This window comes from Chenopodium quinoa, unplaced genomic scaffold (genome assembly GCF_001683475.1).
Source record: "Chenopodium quinoa cultivar QQ74 unplaced genomic scaffold, ASM168347v1, whole genome shotgun sequence".
NCBI lineage: Eukaryota > Viridiplantae > Streptophyta > Magnoliopsida > Caryophyllales > Amaranthaceae > Chenopodium > Chenopodium quinoa.
This window is the reverse complement of record NW_018742770.1, coordinates 1,099,518-1,120,420: the sequence shown is the minus strand read 5'-3', so window position 1 is coordinate 1,120,420 and position 20,903 is coordinate 1,099,518. Positions and strand designations below refer to the sequence as shown.

Below are 20,903 nucleotides of genomic sequence, written 5' to 3'. Positions count from 1 at the left end.
TGGGATATTCTTCTCGTTTTCTCTTTCTTGATTTTCTTTCACCCTAGCCCTCTTGCTTTGGCTTCGAGCTAGATTGCGGCTTTGCTTTATATGGCTTCTTTAGGGCTGTAATGTAGCACTGTTGTGCTGTCTTTTGGCTTCCTCTGAGCTTGGCAAATCTTCCATCATTGGCGGTGTAGACCATAGCTAGATGGTAGGTGGAGACCACTCCACCTATCTTATGAATTAGCGGTCTTCCCATGATCACATTGTAGGGTGAGGGTGAGTCTATTACTAAGAACTCAGTCCGGAAATCACGTCGCCGAGATCCTTCCCCCACACGGACTGATAGCTCTATTATGCCCTTTGGGATGAGGCCTGATCCGTTGAACCCGGTGATTTCATAACTCACCCTTTTCAGGTCTTTTCTATCTAATTTCAAATCCTTGAATGGACTGATGTAGATCATGTTAGCTGAAATTCCACCATCTATTAGTACTCTATCCACTTCCCAATTCGCAATTCTCACCGTGACTACCAAAGGGTCATCATGAGGATAGATTATGCCTTCTTGATCATATTCGTCAAACATTGCTCGCGGTTGTGGTGGTAGTGGTGGCTGTTTCGGGGTTTTCTGATGTCCTGCGGGAGAGTTACAATTCCGAGACTGGAACCGGACGCCTGTACCTGCAAAACAACGGAGACTCCTGGTGGTGGGAGCTCCGCCTCCAACGGTCAAGTTAGTACTTGATTAAGGAGTAATTAATGCGGAAATTAAAGTGATTGGGTCTCTCTAGGTGAGAGTGTTTAATGTGAGTTTTTAGCGTAATCAGCTTTGTTAGCGTGATCAGCCTGTAACTCGTGTGTGTAATCAATGTGTAATCCCTCCTTAATGAGGATTAAGGGAGGTATTTATAACCTTGGGAAACGTGTCAATCCTAGGTTTAGGTTAACCTAGGGCTGATTGGGCTTCCCTCGGAAGTTGGGCCTGGGTGGCCGGTTATCCCAGGTGTCATGGGAAGGACACATGTCGTGTCGTAATTGGTCCAAGGTGGACGGATCATTGCTTGACACGTGGCAGGCTCCTATTGGCCCATGTGACGGACACATGGCGGAACCTGATTGGTCCACTTGTCAGATGGTGATTGGTGGGAGCAAAATCCCCTAATCAGTGGCCATCTGCATCTTTCATTGTAGTTTATTTGGTGAATCATTGCCTGCAGATCAGCCCTTGCCCTATTCACTGTTCCTCCATGCATTAGTCCACCACTGATCACATATACCCTACTTTCCGGTTTACTGTCTCGGTCTTTGCCTTCACCCTGATCACTCTGACCCTTTCTGCGGTCGTAGCCCGACTTGTCCTCTTCTCTTCGTCGCCTGTAGACAGAGTGCTGCTTGAATTGGCTCAGGTGTAATACCCCATATTTTTATACGTATTTTAATTTAAATAAGTATTTTCTTAAAAGTAGTTAAATAATTCGAAATGAATTATTTAGGGGTTTTCATTAATTTAAAAAGAATGATTTTTATTAAAAGTGTATTTTTAATTATTTAATAATCTTGAAAATATTTTAATTTATGATTTAAAAGTATTGGGGCACATTATTTTATAAAAGATAATTTTTAAAAGTCAAAGTTTTAAAGAAAGTCAAAATCCTAGTTTGAGTAGGAAAGGGATTATTAAGGGTAGTAAGTAGGAGGTTATGAGAGAGGGTATAAATACCCATCATATGCCTAGGGTGGAGTGCACCCAAAGGTAAATTATCTCTCTCCTCTTATTTTATTTTTCCCTAAATTTTTCCCTTTCCCCTTTAATTAATTAATTTAATTATTTATTGTTTAACCACCACCACACACGCCGGCCACCACCACAAACCTTTGCCGGCGGCAGCAGCCACCAGGCAGCGCGGCAGCGGCGGTCCAGGTGGTTGCGTGTTGCCTATTCTCCGTTCTTAATTTTTTAATCACGTTGTAATCACGTTTAGATTCTAACTCGTTCGATGTTTACAAAAAAATAGTGTTTTCGTGTGTAAACAACATTCTAAACAAAACTCACAGGTAGTGAGCACCACACTCTTGTGGCCAATTTCAGCCTCTAAATATGGTTTTTGGGCAGTTTTTGATTTTTAACGAAGGATTAATGTTTTAATAAAATTTTCAGATTTAGTTTTTAATCAAAAAGCCCCAAATTGAAAACCCTAGGTTTCTAAATTAATGTTTATTGATGGAATTTGATTGTGTTTAATTAAAACTATTAAAATTAATGTTTTTAAACATAATTACAGCGATGTTTGATGTTTTAATAATGCTGGAATTTTTATATATAAGCTTTAATTATGTTTCTTGAAAGGATTTCTAATTACCCATTAATTGGGAATAAAAGTAAGGGTTTTTAATTAAATTTCATATTATTTTAAAGGGTTTATGAGTGATTTAAAGAGAGTATATATTGCTGGAAATTTGTATGGAAGAGGTATCAATACTTCTTTATAATTTTGGTTTGTAGGAGACTTCATAGTGAGTGATTTTATTTAGTCGTGGCGATTTTGAGATCATATTCAAGGTACGTTCGCGTACTTAGTAATTATTTGAATGTGTAGAAGCATGCTAGGCTTGATGAATTAATTCCAAGTAGTATCATGATAGGTGGGATTGGAATTTGTTAATTGGATTGATTTGGTGATTGATTTGTGAAGTATGAATTATTTGTGATGAACTAGTGATTGGAATTTATTGTATTGGCATGTTGGATATGAACCACACTTTTATTATTGGCATGTTAGAAAGCATGTTTAATTAAACTGAGTGTTTAATTTGGTTTGGAATATGGAAAGGAATTTTATTATGGTTCATATAATTTTTATTGATGCTATAAGCATGAGAAATGAGCTATTTAAGTGTCTATGTACACGAGGATTAAATTATATTTTGGTGCCTATGTGCACTTAAGGTGTTTTAAACACCGAGGGATAGGATTTGTGGCGCATTATGCGTTTAAGGTGTCTTTGACACTGAGGTAGATAAAAAAGGGTTCAACAATTAAATTTATGTGGTCACTAATTATTCAAGAATTAAATTGGTATGTTTGAATGCTTGAATAAATTGTAGTGTTTGATTTGTGTTGTGTTTGAGAGTCATCACCAAGTCTAATGATTTGTGTTGTGTTTGAGAGTCATCACCAAGTCTAATAATTTGTAAATAACATAAAGTGAAAGAGATTACGCACCAAAACTCTTGGAACGTATATACCTTGAGTATGAACATATGGGGGGAGTGATGCGACTTTATATTTGACCATAACTTCTACTGGGAGTACAGGCGTTGTATTTTCCTTTTATTATGCGTAGGAATTCCGCCACTTACGAGTGGTTCTTTTATACTTTCACGGTTAGCTCCCATGTTAGTACCCCTTTATTAGGGTAGGTTCGGGGAAAACCCGTTTGATGCGTAATCAAATTAAATGAACATTACTATTTGTCTAGTTAGGTGTTGGGTGTCTTGTATGCTTGTGGACAGGTGCAACAAGGTAAGTTATGTGTTGATAGGATGAAAGCATGTTAGTGTGTTTTATTACGCTTATGTACTCAGCATTGTTGATTGTGTGTTTGCATGTTTGTTTGGCCTTGTCTTTACCTTGGCCCTACGACGACCCATTTCTAATGGCGAGTAGTGGGGACAAGTAGAGAGAAGCTTTCAGGTGATGAAGCATATCAAGCATGATGGGTCTGAGTGAAGAGGGTTACATGTTTCTTTGTTTGTTATTTATTGTATTGAATTATTTATGTAGTTGTTGACACTAACGTTAGTTAATGTTTATATTTACTTTGGTTTTAAAGGGCCTTTAATGGTTCCAAGTTCTTGTTTTAGTGTAAGTTGGTTTTAAAATTTGAGTTGATTTTATTAAACTTTATTTCATTTGAGTTTTAAAAGATAGTCTTTCGCTATGTGTCTTTGATAATTGCCTTAGCCGTTTACACAGTGGCGGTAATGTCTTAGATTTTCCTTTTTCGTATTTTAAAAAGGGCAAAAAGGGTATTTTAAAGAAAAGGAATTTCTAGGGTGTTACATCAGGTATCCACGTTGGACTAAGTTCTCTATGTTGTCTTTCAAGTGCGTACATTCATCATTCTAAAACAAGGTATGCTCGTGGTCTCTGTGAAAGTCACACCACTTGCTGGGGTCACGGTTTCTATTCACCATTCTAGGTGGTCTCTGCCACTTGTCATCCGTCTTACTCACGCTAAGGATGTGAGATCTTGAATGAGTCAATGGGGTGTACTGCTCAAACTTTCCGGCTCGTGCTCCTCGTCTCTGGTCAGTTCTCTTAACTCCCACTGACCTATCTGCATCCATGCGACCTTGTTCAGCTTTGCTTGATTTATCCACCCTGGTTAAATTCGCAGCTCGGGTGACTTCAGCCCGCTTGACTAGGTCACTAGACTCTCTTCTGCTCAACATGGCTCTATCATTCTCGTCTGCCTTTATGAACTCATGCACTTTTCCTAGTGCTTCAACCAGCATCTTGAGACTTTTTCGTCCCATGTACGCTTTGAATGGTGACCCGGGCAGGACACCACTCTGCATTGCCAGTAGGGTCACCTCCTGGCTCATGTCTAGGATGGTTGTTGCCTCTTTGTTGAACCTGGTAATGAAATCCCGCAGGGATTCTTCTTTTCCCTAGACTAATGACATCAGCTCCGTAGTCATTTTGGTCCGATCCACCAGCGTGACAAAGTGTTCCATGAACATCCTCTTCAGCTGGCTGTAAGAGTAGACTAATCCCTTCAGGATGGCTCCGCGCCACTTGACAACCAGTCCATCTAGGGTTAGTGGAAATGCCTTACACCAGACTGAGTCAGTCATGGTGTATAACACCATGTGATTTTCGAACGTAGAGACATGATTCTTGGGTGTTGTTGTACCATTGTACTTAGAGCTAGGCATCTTGATCTTCTCCATCGGCTCCTCCAGACTCTCCCTGCAAAATGGGGAATTATCTGGAATCACCTAGATCTGCGCACGCTTTTCCTTATCAAGGCTTGGTCCTCGCTCTGAGATCGGGGACCTGCTGCGAGTGACTCGTGCCTCTAGGCTGCCCTTGTCTGCTACTGCGTCATCTCCCCACTCCTGGTTTAGATTTTGAGATTCCAGCCCTAGTACCTTCTTCCTTAACTAGATTAATTCTTTCTGCTCCGGGGTGAGGTTTAGAGATGCAGCTTTTTGGGCCACTGGCTCATAGGTAGTGGCTGCTGATGCAGAGCTTGTACCTTTGCCAAAATTAGTGAGTATCGCCGTCATTGTCGCCAGTTGTTCCTTACTACACTTAGAGAGGTTTTGAAGAATGGTTGGCATATTGATAGGCTGAGATTTCTTGGTTACTGGTGTTCGAATGATGGGTTCATTGTTCAGACCTGTCTTTGGCATTCCAAACTTAAGAAAAGAGCTGGATCCCACTGGATCTACTAGTTTTACCACCGCTTTCATCGCACCGAGTGTCGATCCGGCGGGGTTGATTTTCTAGGATATGTTTGATTTGGGTTTTCAGTTGATCCTTTGGGATCTACGATTGTTGATGCTGTTTTTTGTAGAGTTTTTTTTTTAGTTTCTGTGACTTGGAAACTGGTGTTTGCGTTGCTTCCTCTTCGGCCATGGCGGTTAACCAGCCGATCCCTGCTTAGTTGGCGAACCTAAGGTTGTGAGGATCCTTCCCCTCCTTCTAGCGCCAATTGTTACCTAAACCTTCCAACCAAACACTTGGTAACGGTAATGGTTTATTTGAATCCGTTTCCAATCAAAAAACACTCCAACCAAACATGCTCTTATTATCATAACTTGAAGTTGGATTCGGGCTATTCCTCGAATTATTTGTATTGTACATGACAACATAAAGGAAAATTTGAATAAAAAAAAAATCAACACACCTTTGACACTTCTACTTAAATCAATCTCGCCTTTGAGTAATTTGAGAGCAATCTCACCTTTGCCCCCCATCTGCTCAAAACAACCTCTTAATTAATTGGTAACCTATTGAAGAAACTGACTTGCGACGTAATTGGTCTTTTTCTTAATACCTTAAAAAAAACAAAAAAAAAAAAGCAAAAGGTTACCGGTTTATTACCTTAAAAAAAATACCTTAAAAAATACAAAAAAAATCGACTTGCGACGTAATTGGTCGTTTTTTTTAATACCTTAAAAAATACAAAAATTAAAATAAAAAACGCTAACTAATCATAAAATGACACGTGTCTGGTATAACCTATTTATTAGGTTACCGGTTTTTTATAATAATTTGAGTAGATACCCCTCAAAGGTCATTTTATTCCTGAATAATCAAAAAGTTGTTTTATTTTTGGAAGACAAATAAAAGTTTGTTTTATTGTTGACAACTAGATTAAGTCCCATGCCACGCACGGTTTTTACAAAATTCTATAACGAATTATAATGTTAATTCAAAATCTACCAAAAAATAATCCTCATATTTTTAAATGAATTTGAAAAAGTTGTAATCTTAATTTATATCCAGAATTGAGTTCTGAATCAAAAAGTAAAAAATATAAAATAATATTATATAAAATAAAAGATATGGATCGGAGTATATGTGAATAGTTTTTTAGGAAGTGAATATTACAATTATATGATTTGGTGAATATTTTATTAAGGAAGTGAATCACAATTATTTAAAAAGTGATTTTTTTTGAGGAAGTGAATAAAAAAATAAAGAGAAAAAGTTTTGGAGGGAAAAAACATCACCAAGAAGTGACACCTGTCATTCTTGGTGTCTGTTTTAGTATTATGTTATTGATTTTTCCTTATAATTTTAAAAACAATATGACACAATAATTAGGTGCAAATTAAATTTCGTCTTTACCTTTCTTTTAACTACACTATCACTCTTCCTTCCAAGCATCATCGTCCTCTTTACACTCTATCTCCCACATTTAGCTTCAAAAACCAACTTATTCATTTATTCTATTCATATTCATCTTCATCTCCTAGGAATCCTACAATGGAAGGGTAAACTACTACTTTATCCTATAGTTGTGTACCTTAACAAACACATCACCATGATTTTAGCTTTGAAAGAATTTTGTTTTGAGTTGGTATTTTCATGTTTGTGTGGTCGGACTCACACAATATATACTTTTTCATAATTAACCCTATCCAATATAAGAATATAAAAAAATTATGGTCCCTATCTTCAAATTAAAACTTTTTATTTCCCATGCTCTGCCATTAATTACAGACATAATACTTAGGATATAATATAAAATACACATTAATATTACGTCATTAATAATAAGGGGTCTCTTTCACAATATTATATTGCAATGATTCTAAAATGTATTCACACTATAAGTTACAAGTTTACCCTTGTCCAGTCCACTTATTTACTTTTATCTCTTTCACATCAATTTCTAATCACATGAGATCTTTTTGGTCCAAAACTTTCCCTTCAGTATCATCTTACACATTTTTATGGTCGAGAGCCGAAAAAAAGGGGCCTTAAATAGTAAAGACGTATTTCAAAAAAAAAAATACTTCGACAAATAAAAAATTAGGATTATCATAACACATGCTCACTATTTTCACAGCAAGCATCAATATTCATATCATTTTTTGCCAAATCAATTCAAGTAATTAAATTATTAGCATTCAAAATATTAACTTATATAGAGTTATTCTAATTTGATTCAATTATAGACAAGATGAGTAGGAAGCAATAAACTTGATTTATATTGCTCCAATTCGACCTCTCGAACCCTAATTTGCGGAAAATTTTCTCTTTAATTTATTCTTAATTGTTATATTGCTAGCTCGGATTGCCGGATATTTTTCTAGCCACCTTACGAATGAAAAGCTGATCACCGCAATTTGAAAATTGAAATGAGAGAAAGATTGTTGTGAGTTTAATTGGGAAGAATAAATGAGAAAAAAAATCAAGAACATTGAGTGAAGAATTCCAAGAGTCATATATATGGAAATTGGGACTTGGGAGATGAGATATTGGGGTAATTGACCAAAAGTTGAATAATAACGGCATGATAAAGAAGATGAATGACCGGCTTTCCATCTTTAATATCTTTCCTTTTTTACTGAATCAAAGTTTATAAAAAAAAAATTGTGGGCCCCACAAAAAGGGGACCCTAAGCGGTTGCTCAACCTGCTCACCCTAATAGCAAGTGTTTTTTATTTTTTAGCTCGTTCACTTGCTATTGTACAATTAGTTAACTGAAATAATTTTTAATAAACTGAAATTATCTTTACTGAATATTATTTTCTTAAGGTAAAGTGAACGAGGCCTTTTTTTTTTCTTTTTTTTGAAGGAAAACCATGGAAATAACATAAATTAAACAAGCCAAACGACACTAACAGAAATCAAGTAAAGACTACAAAGAACATATCTCATCCGGAATATATTTTTCTCCTAATCTACTAACTTCTCCACTGAAGAACAGGCTGTAAACCATTGATGACGTCCTCGTGTCTTCCTAAAATACAACCATCTCACAAATTCATGCAGCATCAAAGGAGAAAGAATGGTTCCATCGCCAAAGATTTGCTATCTTCGTCCCTCTTGACCCATGGACCCTGAAACAGAAAAACCCCATAGAAGGGGAGAAACAACTCTCATAAAGAGAGACTCACAAACTCTCATAAAGAGAGACTCACTTATTGACCAATAAACTACTAAAAAGCTACATAAACTATAGACTAAATAGGGGATTTGGGGCTTACCATGAATTTTTCCATCCATGGCAGCCCCTAATAGATCTGGTTTTTGGGTTTTTTTTGGGGGGTTGCTGACAGAGAGAGAAGGTGATCTCCATATTCAAGTGAACAAGGCCTTAACTAAAACAAAAGTAGACGAAAAATCTAAATAATTTTTTTCTTACCGTAAAACATGTCACAAATTATGTTAAGAATATGATTTTTGATGTGAACTGCTAAACAACGCTCCCATTTTGCAGGACATCGCTCCCTTTTTGACATGGAAGGACGATATTGCCCTTTGTGTAAATTGTAGTATATAATGGTATAATATCATTCCCGACCCCTCCACTTACTACCACGTGGTAAAAAAAATTCCCGACTCCACCACATTCAATCCAACACCAAAAATCCGATTTTTTTTAAAAAAAATTATTAAGCTTTAGCGATGGGTTTAGGACGATGGACGACGACAACGATCGTACACCGGAGGCATCGTCGGAGTATTCTGTAAGTCCTTGTACTTTTTTTTTTTTTGAAATAAAAACATCCACCTAAAATATTAGGATCCACCTTGGTGGATCCGCTTAAAATTTCCGGATCCACCAAGGTAGATCCGGAAATTTAAGGCGGATCTCCACATCCGCCCAGAATTTCCGGATCTTCCTAAGTGGATCCAGAAATTATAAGCGGATCCACCTAGGTGGATCCAGAAATTCTGGGCGGAATTTTTTTTTTTTTGAATTGATTAATTAATCAAATTTATTAATGTAATCTTTGTATTATTATTATAATTTTTATTGTGATTATTATTAATTTTGTGATAAATTGAGTAATTAGTATTAGTATTATTGTTGTTGTGATCAATGTTGTAATTATTTGCTTATGTTGTTATTATTTGTTGATATTATTTGCTCATTTAATCTCTCTAAAAAAATCAAATTAAGTCAAATCTAAAAAAAAAAATAGAGTTTCGCCTGAAAATTCCGGAAGTACCAATGAGGATCCGAAATTTTAAGGCAGATCCACCACCAAACATCCGGAAATTTAAGGCGGCTAGGTAGATCCGCCTAAAAATTTCGGATCCTCCTTGGTACTTTCGGAATTTTCAGGCAGAACTCCACTTCTTTTTTTTTTCCCAGATTTTACATAATTTGATTTTTTTTTAGAGAGATGAAATGAGAGTGAAATGAGTTGTGATTTCAGAAATGAATGTTGTGAATGTCGTGAGTGAGTGTCGTGAGTATTTATTTACGAGGGGTAAATACGAAAGTTCATATAAAAAATGCGAGCGGTGCCTAGTAAAATGGGAGCGACGTTTAACAAATATTTTTTGAGGAAAGATATGTGAAATCTCTTTATCTTAAATATATATGGAGTATTTAATAAAAAATAATAATATTTTTGTAAAAGCTTTGTCTCCATAATTAATAGATTAAGAAAATTACTAAGGACACGTCAAGAGTGAACACGTGTCATTATTAGAGTGTTTTAGTGAGTATACTAGTTTAGATCCCGTGCGATGCACGATTTTAAACAAACACATTGTGAGATTTGTTTATAATACGGAGAAAGAAAGTTTTCTACTCAAATAATTTGTTGTATACATAGTAAGTAATTTCTATTGTAGCATATTACTTGTAAAATATACAATAAGCAAAAAAAATTCACATAGAACACTTTTAAACATCGAAACATTAACATACTTGTAAAAAAAAAAAAGGACTCGAAAGGGACAAAGGATAAAGCATATGAAAGGTTTATTAGATAAAAAAAAACAAAAGTAAAGCAAAAAAATAATAAAATAAAAACTAATGACATCATCATAGCAAATTGGCGGAAAAAAATTATGTCAGAGTAACATGTGTACAATTTGTAGAAAGGATGATGTCAGCAACGTTTTATTTTAATAATAGTTAATAGATATTTAGTGATTATTGATGACTACAGAGAGAGAGATGAGGGGACGGTATTTTCTATAAAGATAGCTTCCTTCTCGAGCTCCCAGAGTCTACAAATGGTACAATATATATTTTGGTGATAAATCAATATAGATTTTATATAACCGCTTCCCATATTCCATATAGTTAAAAAATGGGCAAAATAATAGGGAAGAAACTTAATAATATACTAAAAATTTGAGCTGCAAACTTTTCAATCTTCAAGCACATATCTATTCCTCCTGGCACCAAAGAAAATTCTCTGCATAGCAAATTTGAAACAAAAAGTTCATTTCAGACAATATATACCAGGAAGCCATTGACAACAGAGCAAAAATCTCTTTGTTCTTTCAGCTTACTGAGAAGATCTGTGAGTAGGCTTTCACCCCAGTTAAAAACCGTATGTATGTTGGTTTTGTTGATCCATTGCCAGCAATTGATCTAATGTTAGGGACAAGGTACTCTGCCACCTGTATAGAGGAATACAACATTATTACTAAATTTCAATTCAGAAAACAAAAGCAATATTTCTCTCATATCCGTGTTAGGGCTTGTAGCTTTGTTCCAGTAATAGAAAACACATTCCAGCTATCCAGTGTTGATTTCAAGAGACCTGATCTGTTGTTTCACACCGCAGTATAATAAGCCAAAATCATTAGTGAAATCTCAGCAGTCATCAACCTTGACATCAATTACCACAGCCAAAACCTGTAGCATTAGGTGCTGTTGCTCTGTTGGCTAATATGATGGGTCTGAAGTTCAACGGATAACTTTTTGGTTCAATGTACTTCTAAAAGCATTATGATCACAAAAGGCATTACATTACATAGCAAAGCATATATGAGAGCACTAGTGCACTAGAATTTGGAATGGAATGCTCAAGCATTTTCATATAGGCAACAAGTTCATTAACAGATTAACTGGTGATTAAGATAGAATCTTACAACTTCTGCAGGTTCTGCAAGAACATTTATGAAAAACTTTGCCTGCAGATGAAATAATATAAAATAAATCCTTTTTTGAATGGAAAATTAAATAAGACTGAAAAAAGTTGTCTATTGAACCTGCTTTGTTGTAGCACCCGACATCAGAAGATCAGTTGTGACCATTCCAGGCTGCATTTTCATTATGAGATGGAAAATTGTTAACATTGAAATGACATCTAAAGGAAAAATTATGTATATTAATCCAGGATTATGATGGCTAGCGGACATCACAATCATGCAGAGTGTTTGATTCCCCATTTCTTTTACTTCTAAAAAGCATCGATTTCTCTGGAATAGTTAGCACAAAGACCACAGTTTGGGAAGCAGTAAGTTATAACATACCGACAAGTTATGTACCACCACATTTTTCACATCCTGCATTTGCAATTCAGCCTGCAAGCAGAAAGTCCCATTAAATTGATGTATTAACTTAGAACATAAATCTTTAGCTTTTTTCTAAACTGGAAATGTTTTATTTCTGTTCAGGGTATTTTTAATCAAGCTAAAATGTGCATTGATAGTGACAGTCTGACAGATAATCTCTAGGATGATCTAGGTTAATAACAATACTCTTAACCCCACTGTCATAAACTGCAAGATCATGGTAAAATGTGAACCTAAAGTTCATACTCTCCTTTTGAATTTTCCTCTACAAAGCCCTTACCTTATTTGGTTATTTGTCAAAACACTGTCTGAGCATGGGATAACAGGCTAACAGATATTCATAACATGCATAAAATGGATAAACTAAGAGTTTTTGTGATACACCCTCCATTTATAATTAAGTGCATCACTTGCTTTATTCGGCCATTTTTAATAAGTGCATCACTTCCTTATTTTATCCATCTATATATTATTATTTCTCTCCCATCTCATTAACCTCACTTGCTATTTTTAATTCTCTTTCCATGGCCCCCATCCATACTCACACTCCTTTTATGTGTGGATAAATATTCTCTCACTTACCTTTTATCAACATATTATATTTCCAGCGTCACAATTCACATCAATTCAATTTCCAAAAATTGTATGCATTTACAAGTGATGCACTTATTTAGAAACAGAGAGTATAATTTGAATATTTAACTTCACATATGATGATTTTAGCGCTCTTAGAGCTCCCAGTATGGACACTTAGAATAATCATAAACCTATTGCTAGTCCAGGTCCCTCTAGCTTCATTTCTGCTGATGGTGAGAGGATAACAATACATTTATGCTAGAGGATAAGGGTCGTAACAAGATAATAAAACCATCGTCGTCACTAACCCTTCATCACAGCTAGAACTCACCACAACCTGGCAAAAAAAAAAAAAAAAAAAAAAAAAAAAAAAAAAAAAAACGAAACAAAAAAAAAAAAGAAGATATTTTCCAGATGAACATAAGATAGAAGAAACAATGAACTACTACCCATCATGGATTCATGGACATATACTTCTTCAAAGATTTTTTGTATTCTACATACCTACTATCCGCCAGGTAATCCTGAAGTAGGAGCATAAGCTACTAAGCTAGTCAATGTCATTGTTAATACTAAACATGTGTGATGTGTCTAAGTTCACCTAAGCAGACTCTAACATGAGCTCTTGACTGCGTAACAAAGAGAATAAAGCTTATTTATACACTTTCAAATTAATTCAGAATATTTTGAAATTTTTTTATGATCTGTCATTCCATGATTATTTTCAGGTCCAAACGTCCAATGGCCATCACTATATATAATAACCTAACCCATCATCCTTGTTATCTCTTCAATTCAAAAAAACAAAACACAAATTACCACCTTCAGATAGGTCCGTCATCTAAGGCTTCTCCTCTAGATCCTAAAATATAGAGCAATATGAAAAATCTGAAGCTCAAGTTTCAGTACCCCATCACACACCACTAGGCCTCAATAAAAATGGCATTGTACAAAATTAATGAGATTCCTACACATATTAAACACAATAAAAGGCAAATTACACAGGGATATAATCTATTTCTCACCTGTAACGATTTAGTCAGATGCACCACACTGCGCTTGGTTGCTCCATATGCAGCAAATCTAATTAGTGAACAACCAAAAACAACATAACATAAACCTTCCAAAAGGGGTGTCTCATCCAAAGAATGATTAAATAAAGAGTACTTTAAAGCAGATATAACAATAAATGTTATCTAATAATCAGTTTATAATTTTCAAATCCAGCTATGTAACTACAGCTATCAACAAGTTTTCAGAAAGACAATGATAGCTTTTGCTGCATGAACTGTAATATTGCAGATATATAGTCTGCTCAGCCAGAATTGTCAGGGGCTGGTCAGCTGTTGATAAACATATTCCCTCCGTTTATTTTTTCAAGAGTTGCACTTTCCTTGATCGGGCATTTTTAAAAAAAGTGTAACACTGCCTTATTTCGCAAGCTACATATTAATATTACATCTCTCTCCTTTCATAATTTCCACTCATATCCATAACTAATTTTTTAATATTATTTCTCTGATCTCACATCCCTGACCTTTCAATAAACTATTACCTCCACTATCTTTTCTTATAATTTTTTTAATACCCAAACTACCCCACTTACATCTTATTATATAAAAGTAAAGTAAATTACTTAAAACTATGTGCCGGTGGAAGTGTAACGCTAAAATAAAAAACAGAGGGAGGAGATTGGAACCCATCACTAGTTTGACTGTTTAATGGAAAACTTGATCTCACATTCTCATGTAGTCATGTGATGTGATTCCCAGCTTTCCAGGACAACCAGGAGGTAATAGTAGACCTCATCTACTTCAGATCCAACAAATTAAGATGCCCAAAAAAAAACATTCAGCAGCAAACTCACCTTGAAGGCCTGGCCTGCATGTAGGTCTATCATGGACAAAAATGAATAATATTTAGGGTATTTATGTGCCTACCATCAAAAATTCTAGAGTTGAGACTCAGCCTATTTCATATGTTTTCACCAATCTTCAACAAGGGGAATACTAGGAGCAAAAGTTTCTATGCTTTGAAAAATTTTCAGCAATAATTACTAGCATGTACAAACAAATATAGGCCCTGGAGCATATAAATTTTTTTTTCCTAGGTTGACAGCACCATAGGAGGTTTAACGTCTAAAACTATTTTCAAATAAGAATCAGATACTGTCCAAGTTAGCTCAAAGAAAGTGGAAACTTGTGACTTTCAGGAAAAGATTACGGAATTCCAGCACTTGTTCTGCAGTTACACAAGGGGTCTATTACCTCCCTCCCCCCCCCCCCCCCACACACACGGGTCTAATAATAAAGAAAAGCCTTTGGAACATCAATTAAAGTTCTATACATATGGCGTTAAAGCCAAGGAGGAAGGAACATTCTATGCACAATGAATCTAAGATACCTTGGGGTTGGTCTTCCATCAGAACCAGCACCATCAATATTGAATATATGACCGCCTCTAGGTTGGTTCAACATCATCTTCATAGCCTATAAAACAATATAGTTTAAGGATAGAGTGTTCGTGTATCCTTCGAAAGCAAAGAGAACTATTTGTCTGTTACCTCTCGACAACAGAGCATCAAGCCTAGGGTATTTGTGTTGACCACCTCACTGCATAGATCCATGTTATTAATTTATCTAATAGGATGCTGACAACTGAAACCGCAAGGATATTGCCAATTTTGCCATTTGCATGATTATGAGAGGAAAGATGAAAAAGGCAAGGAAAATATACTCACATCAGATCCTCATCTGATGCTTCTGCCAAAGGCTTATAGCTATATGCATTAGATCCTGCATTATTAATCTGCATCAGTAGTAATACAAGATTAATCTAAAGGTCACTAACATGCCAGATCAAAAAGTTATGTAATCATCTGCGAGCAAATTTCATGAACACTGTTCTCTAAAGCAGTTCACCAAATTGGGTGTTTTAAGGCCCTAGCACAAAAGTATCCATCTGACAATAATACCACACACCAGAGCTAATTTTGTGTTCAAACATTCAGTTTCTGACTCGGCTGATGGAATGCTTTCATGACTAGTAACATTATCAATTCTAAACTAAAATTTGAAATCCATGGGAATTCCCAAATATTGATACCATAGGTCATCTCATGATCTAAAAGCATTAGTACAGGTTATCAGATATCAGTAGATCAGTCAAGCTGGCCAGTCAAATGGGCTTTTGGTCAAGCAAGTTTGAATGGCTTTCAGATCCAGCAAGTTAGAATGGATTTTCAGGCCACATCCATTAATCCATTACCCATTATTTTTTCTGGATTGTTTCAGGTTTTCGGTTGAAATATTGTGCCCATGACCCAACAGTATTAGCCGTTCTCAATACCTGATCAAGACTTGAGAACAACCATAGCTTTAGTGCAGAACAGCACCTATAGGAAAGGATATATTTAAGACTAACCTATGAGGGGCAGGGGAGGGGGTTGGAATAGGATATATTTTCAAACTAAAAGAAAAAAATTATTAATTTTAGCCTGAATCGAGTAGAAGCTAAACCAATGTGTCATTGAGCCCACCCAACATTATAGTTGGTGCTTCCCTGTACACTTTACACATGGGAAGTAATAATTATTTTTATCTTTTTTTTTTTACATCAAAAGGTTAGTAATATTAAGGATCAATCAAATACCCATATATCAATGTATTTTAGTTTTTCCTGTGCAAATGCAACTAAATTCTTCACATCTTGCCCATCCCTCACATCGCACTTGGTACCCTGCAAAAAGGAAGTTACTTGAGAAATTGTTGAGCCGAGTATGCTCAGAGTTGGACATTCAAATTAGATCCCACTAAAGAAAAAATAAATGATGCTATATTTTTCTAGAGAGAAGAGGTTGTGAAGGAGGTACCCACACACGCAGATCCCCAAATTCTTCTCTTAAGCTCTGAACTGCCGATTCTACTCGTTCACCTGTCGAAAGAATGATTATACCATTATTGAATGATTTATATCGATTCACACTAACACTTTTAAGTATAGACCTATGTGATCAAGCTTAATAACTCATCAGTTATTATCACCAGAACAGCCAGATGTTAACAAAATTGACTAAAACACATACTGAATGCAAATATAAACCATGAGTGGATGAAACAATATTTATCTAGCATGACAGACTGAAAGAGATGTCACACTTACAGCAAATAAATTAATAGAAATAAAAAGAACAATAAATCATTGCAAGAGATGAGTCACCTATTGGATTCCCTGAGATAAATTGATAACGATCAAATCCTCTAGCGTAGTTACAGGCTCAATTAAGTTTATGTATGTTATGAAAATAACCCGAATAACTCTCAAACTAAACAGTTAATCGTCAAAAAATTCTTGGATATTTAACAGATTTCCTTTAGGCGAAGTCAAGAAATTAATGTCCTCGATATGAATTAGCAACCTGATCCATGCGCATAGCAAGACTATCAAATAGAGTACATATATAAAGCTACAAACTCATAGATCAAACCACTATGTCATTCATTTAAACATCATGCATGAGTAAAGTCTTCAAATAATCACTCAAATCATGAATGACACTCATCAGAACTTCACATAAATTCAGTTGCTCAAAAAACCTATATGACCAATCTGGGTGCTTCAGACCTTTATAAGACTGTGAAACCACTCCTTGATCTACAATCCATTGCATGCTGAAATTAATGATTAATAAACAGCACACTCTAACTTGTCCAATTTAAAAATTTTGACACTTGCATATGCCCATATCCAACCAAGTGTACTCTTAGGTCCAAACAAGCCCAAGGTGATTTGTCAACAAAGGCCCTTAGTTGACCTGATATTTGCAGAACTGAATATCTTTACTGATTAAAAAACTGATTTAACTGATCATTACTGATTTCTAGTGCTATTTATTGCAGTAGGTGGTTGATTGACTATTACTGATTATACCTGGCGTTCTGGTTTTTTTTTTTGTTAGACTGATTACAATCAATTTTACTTATTAGAACTAATATTGCTTTTTTTTTTTTTGGTGTTTAGAGAGCCACAAGGGCGGGGGTGAGAATCGATCCCAGAATCTCTTGGGATCGGGAGGGAAGCTCTAACCACTTGAGCTATCCCCCACTCTCAGAACTAATATATTGCTGAGTAAACTCATTTATACTAAATCTTTTTTTTTTTTTTTTTTTTTTTTTGTGAACTGAATGCAGAAAAAAATTTATCTGGTTCTTTTGGCAATACATAAATATATATGATTCTCACCTGTCCTTGAACAAATAATGACATTGTCACCTGCTTTCAAAAACTCTTTAGCTAGTGCATACCCTATCCCTGTTTAGCAAACAAAAATGTCAATGCCACAAAGTAAAAAGAAAAAGGAACAAAAAATGGAGGAAGATCAAGGGTTAAACAACCAATTAAATTATGCCTAGCTCTGGCATATCCTAGCCATATCTGGTCCAGGGTTTCTTCCAACCCACATACCAATTGTGGCGATATATAATTGCAAGCCAGAAATATCAATAGTTCCCATCCATACAGAACCCAAAAATAATATCATCACATTTCAACTAGTATTTCCCATTTCCCAAAGGTATAAAAAGAGTCGTATAGACTAGATCATCAATGAAAACTAACAAAAAACGGTTTCGGGATTGGAATTCCTACCATATGTAAAGAACACAATCTAGCCAATATGACTTTCCTTATTGATCCAGGAAGATCCAGATAACTTGATAATGAGTACAAGTCAGAGGAATTTAAGCCAAGTACAGCAGAAAAGTAAACAAAAGAGAAAAAATTGAGTTGTTTTTAAACTCTAATTGATATCTTGTAGCAAAGACAACATATACTTTATTTTTAAACTGCACAACCTACAAGGAATTTCAAAGTCCACCACCAAGCATATGGCTAATATCAAAACGGAGTAATTGATACTCCCTCCTAATCAGAAACATAAGCCACATTCCTACTATAGGCAAAACAAATCAATATTTCCTCCATCCTTAAATATTGTCAACATATGATTGAAAGCCACTTTAAGGATTGGAGTTATAACACGACAAAGATCTTTCATTTTAAAAATTTACATCTCCATATTACGTAGTCTTTTTCTTAAAATTTCTAGTGAAGGATATCATGTTATAATTAAGTGTAGCATGAGAAAGTTTTAAATGTAACTACTAAATCAAGATATCTGACCTATATCTTGGGGACATCTAATAATATAGCTTTTGGGCTTTCGAATATAGTCCATTCTTCTTTACAGTAGTCCACTCATTAAATGTGACAAGTTCAACATGTAATGAGACAGTTGAAAATGAGGTCTCAACTCCTCCATTACCCAAGGGGGCTCATATTTTGTAGAAGTAAACAATTGTAAACTGATTTGACAATTTTACACAATTCCGAAATACAAACCACAAATTCAACACAGCCCCTTTGTTCTGATATAGAGAGGTCCTGAGGGAGATGATAATCTGACATAGTAATCAGATTACTTTCACGACTTCGGACTTCCTTAGTACAAGAGAACAAATCAGTGGACACTCTGTACATATGTCCTTTTACCCCATAAAAAACTTACACTCAAGTGGCATAATTATGCAATGACGCATGGAGAGGAATATTTGTGTTACTTTTGTATTAAAACAGGAATGCAGAATGATTCAAGATTAGTAGAATTAAACAGCATGACTAATAAACAAGGCTATATAGTTTCGCACAAGCAGCTACAAGCTACAATATTTACACTTCATGGAAGAAATCTATACTGTAATTTAAAATGTGCAGCAGTTATGATATGGGATTGAGTCATTAACATATCGCAACATCGTACATGTTTGGCATTTGCTCGTCATACTTAACCTTTTACTAATCCTCAAACGGTCAGACCCAACCCAATGCCTCTCAATTCTTATAAGTTGCTTTAACAACCAATCCAATTAGTGAAGTGATAATTTTGAGTAAATCAATATCAACATCAACAAGTACACTACACTCTAGCTGCTCACAATCTCAACATTGTTGCCAACAGCTTATCTGACCCTTTATTCTCTATCTAAAAATCTAAACCCCTTCCTTTCTATTACTGTTACCGGTCTCCAATTTCCACTGTCTTACATTGATGTCACATTGCCACAAGTCACATTCCTAATCAACAATAAAGTCGTACATTGCACGGGATCAAAACGGCGTACAAACTCATTTCACTGCAAATCCAAAAAGGGAAAAAAAAAATGCAGTCCACTGACTATTGATTATATTACTCTAAGCCATAAACAGGAGGAAAATTCAAGAGCATTAAAACATATTACCCAAAAAAAAAAGCATTAAACAAATAGCAAGAACAGACTTTTATTTCTGACATCTAATACAGTAATACACTTAAAATTCAATAGTATAACATCTTAAATTGCACAACTTCACCAAGAATTCAGTAGAGCAGAACCCATTTTAATTGCAATTAATTTCGAGATTACTCAACCCATTTTAAAAAAAAAAAAATAAAATAAAAAAAAAGCCCCTAATACTAGAACAATTACCCAGAAAACAAATTAATTTTAGCCTTAATTCCAAGATAAAATTTTAATTATTAATCAAGGGAGAAAATTATATTAAAAGAAAAGGACAAGATGAAAATAACCTTTGGAAGAGCCGGTGATGAGAACATTGTAAGGAGGAAGCATAGGCTGTTTTTGGCCATTGAAAGAGGAAGCTTGAGCTTTAAGCAAAGTAATGGGGTACCTAATATTATTAACAAACCTTGCATTGATGAGAGTTTGGCGGGAAGTAAATGCGAAGAAATTGGATTTAGGGGTAGTGAAGGAAGAGTAGAGAGAGAGTTTAGGTGAGTTGGATTTTGGTTGAAAAAGTAGTGAAGGAATGGATGAAGTTGAGGTAACCGCCATTTTTGTGGATAAACCACTTTAAGTGTAAGTGCTCTGATTTTGGATATCAGTGTAGCTTACTTGGGAAGAGAGATCAAGAGAAGGTGTTAGGGCATCATTATTGGTGACAAAAAAAAAAATGGTTCATGGGTTACTATCACCATTTCTCTCTCATCCACATCAACCCAACAAACCATTTACAATATTCACTCTTAACAATGAACACTAAACAATGGTTCATCATCAATACTCCCTACCCCACCTTATTTTATTTTTGTAAATATAATCTATTTAATTCATAATTATAATTTATTAACTCGATGTCAATGTAATTAATTGACGTATTTAATTTTTTAATCGTGATTACTAATTAAGAAATTATCGCGTTTTTTTATCAGTTTTTTTAAAAACTAATTCTTGTGATCAATATTTTTAAATTATCGAGTTAGATGAAGATG

General features: G+C 35.2%; 1 protein-coding gene across 1 annotated transcript; it reads right to left on the bottom strand.

The window, feature by feature from the left end:
- Positions 1-10,164: 10,164 nt before the first annotated feature.
- LOC110724584 (chlorophyll(ide) b reductase NOL, chloroplastic-like) lies at positions 10,165-20,545 on the bottom strand. The gene is made up of 13 exons (XM_021904000.1): positions 20,202-20,545; positions 17,819-17,887; positions 16,449-16,510; positions 16,229-16,315; positions 15,318-15,385; positions 15,141-15,189; positions 14,981-15,066; positions 13,603-13,660; positions 11,960-12,010; positions 11,696-11,746; positions 11,576-11,617; positions 10,991-11,101; positions 10,165-10,893 (listed from the first exon to the last, which is right to left on the bottom strand). The coding sequence occupies exons 1-13, from the start codon at positions 20,464-20,466 to the stop codon at positions 10,846-10,848; spliced, it is 1,047 nt and encodes a 348-aa protein (XP_021759692.1). The 5' UTR covers positions 20,467-20,545; the 3' UTR covers positions 10,165-10,845.
- Positions 20,546-20,903: the final 358 nt, after the last annotated feature.

Excerpts from the sequence above, each read along its gene's own strand:
- LOC110724584 (XM_021904000.1), bottom strand. The coding sequence starts at position 20,466 with ATGGCGGTTACCTCAACTTCATCCATTCCTTCACTACTTTTTCAACCA. Across the intron at positions 11,102-11,575 it reads TTGCAGAACCTGCAGAAGTT|GTGGCAGAGTACCTTGTCCC; the intron begins GTAAGATTCTAT and ends TCCTCTATACAG. Across the intron at positions 10,894-10,990 it reads CCTACTCACAGATCTTCTCA|AGAATTTTCTTTGGTGCCAG; the intron begins GTAAGCTGAAAG and ends TTTGCTATGCAG.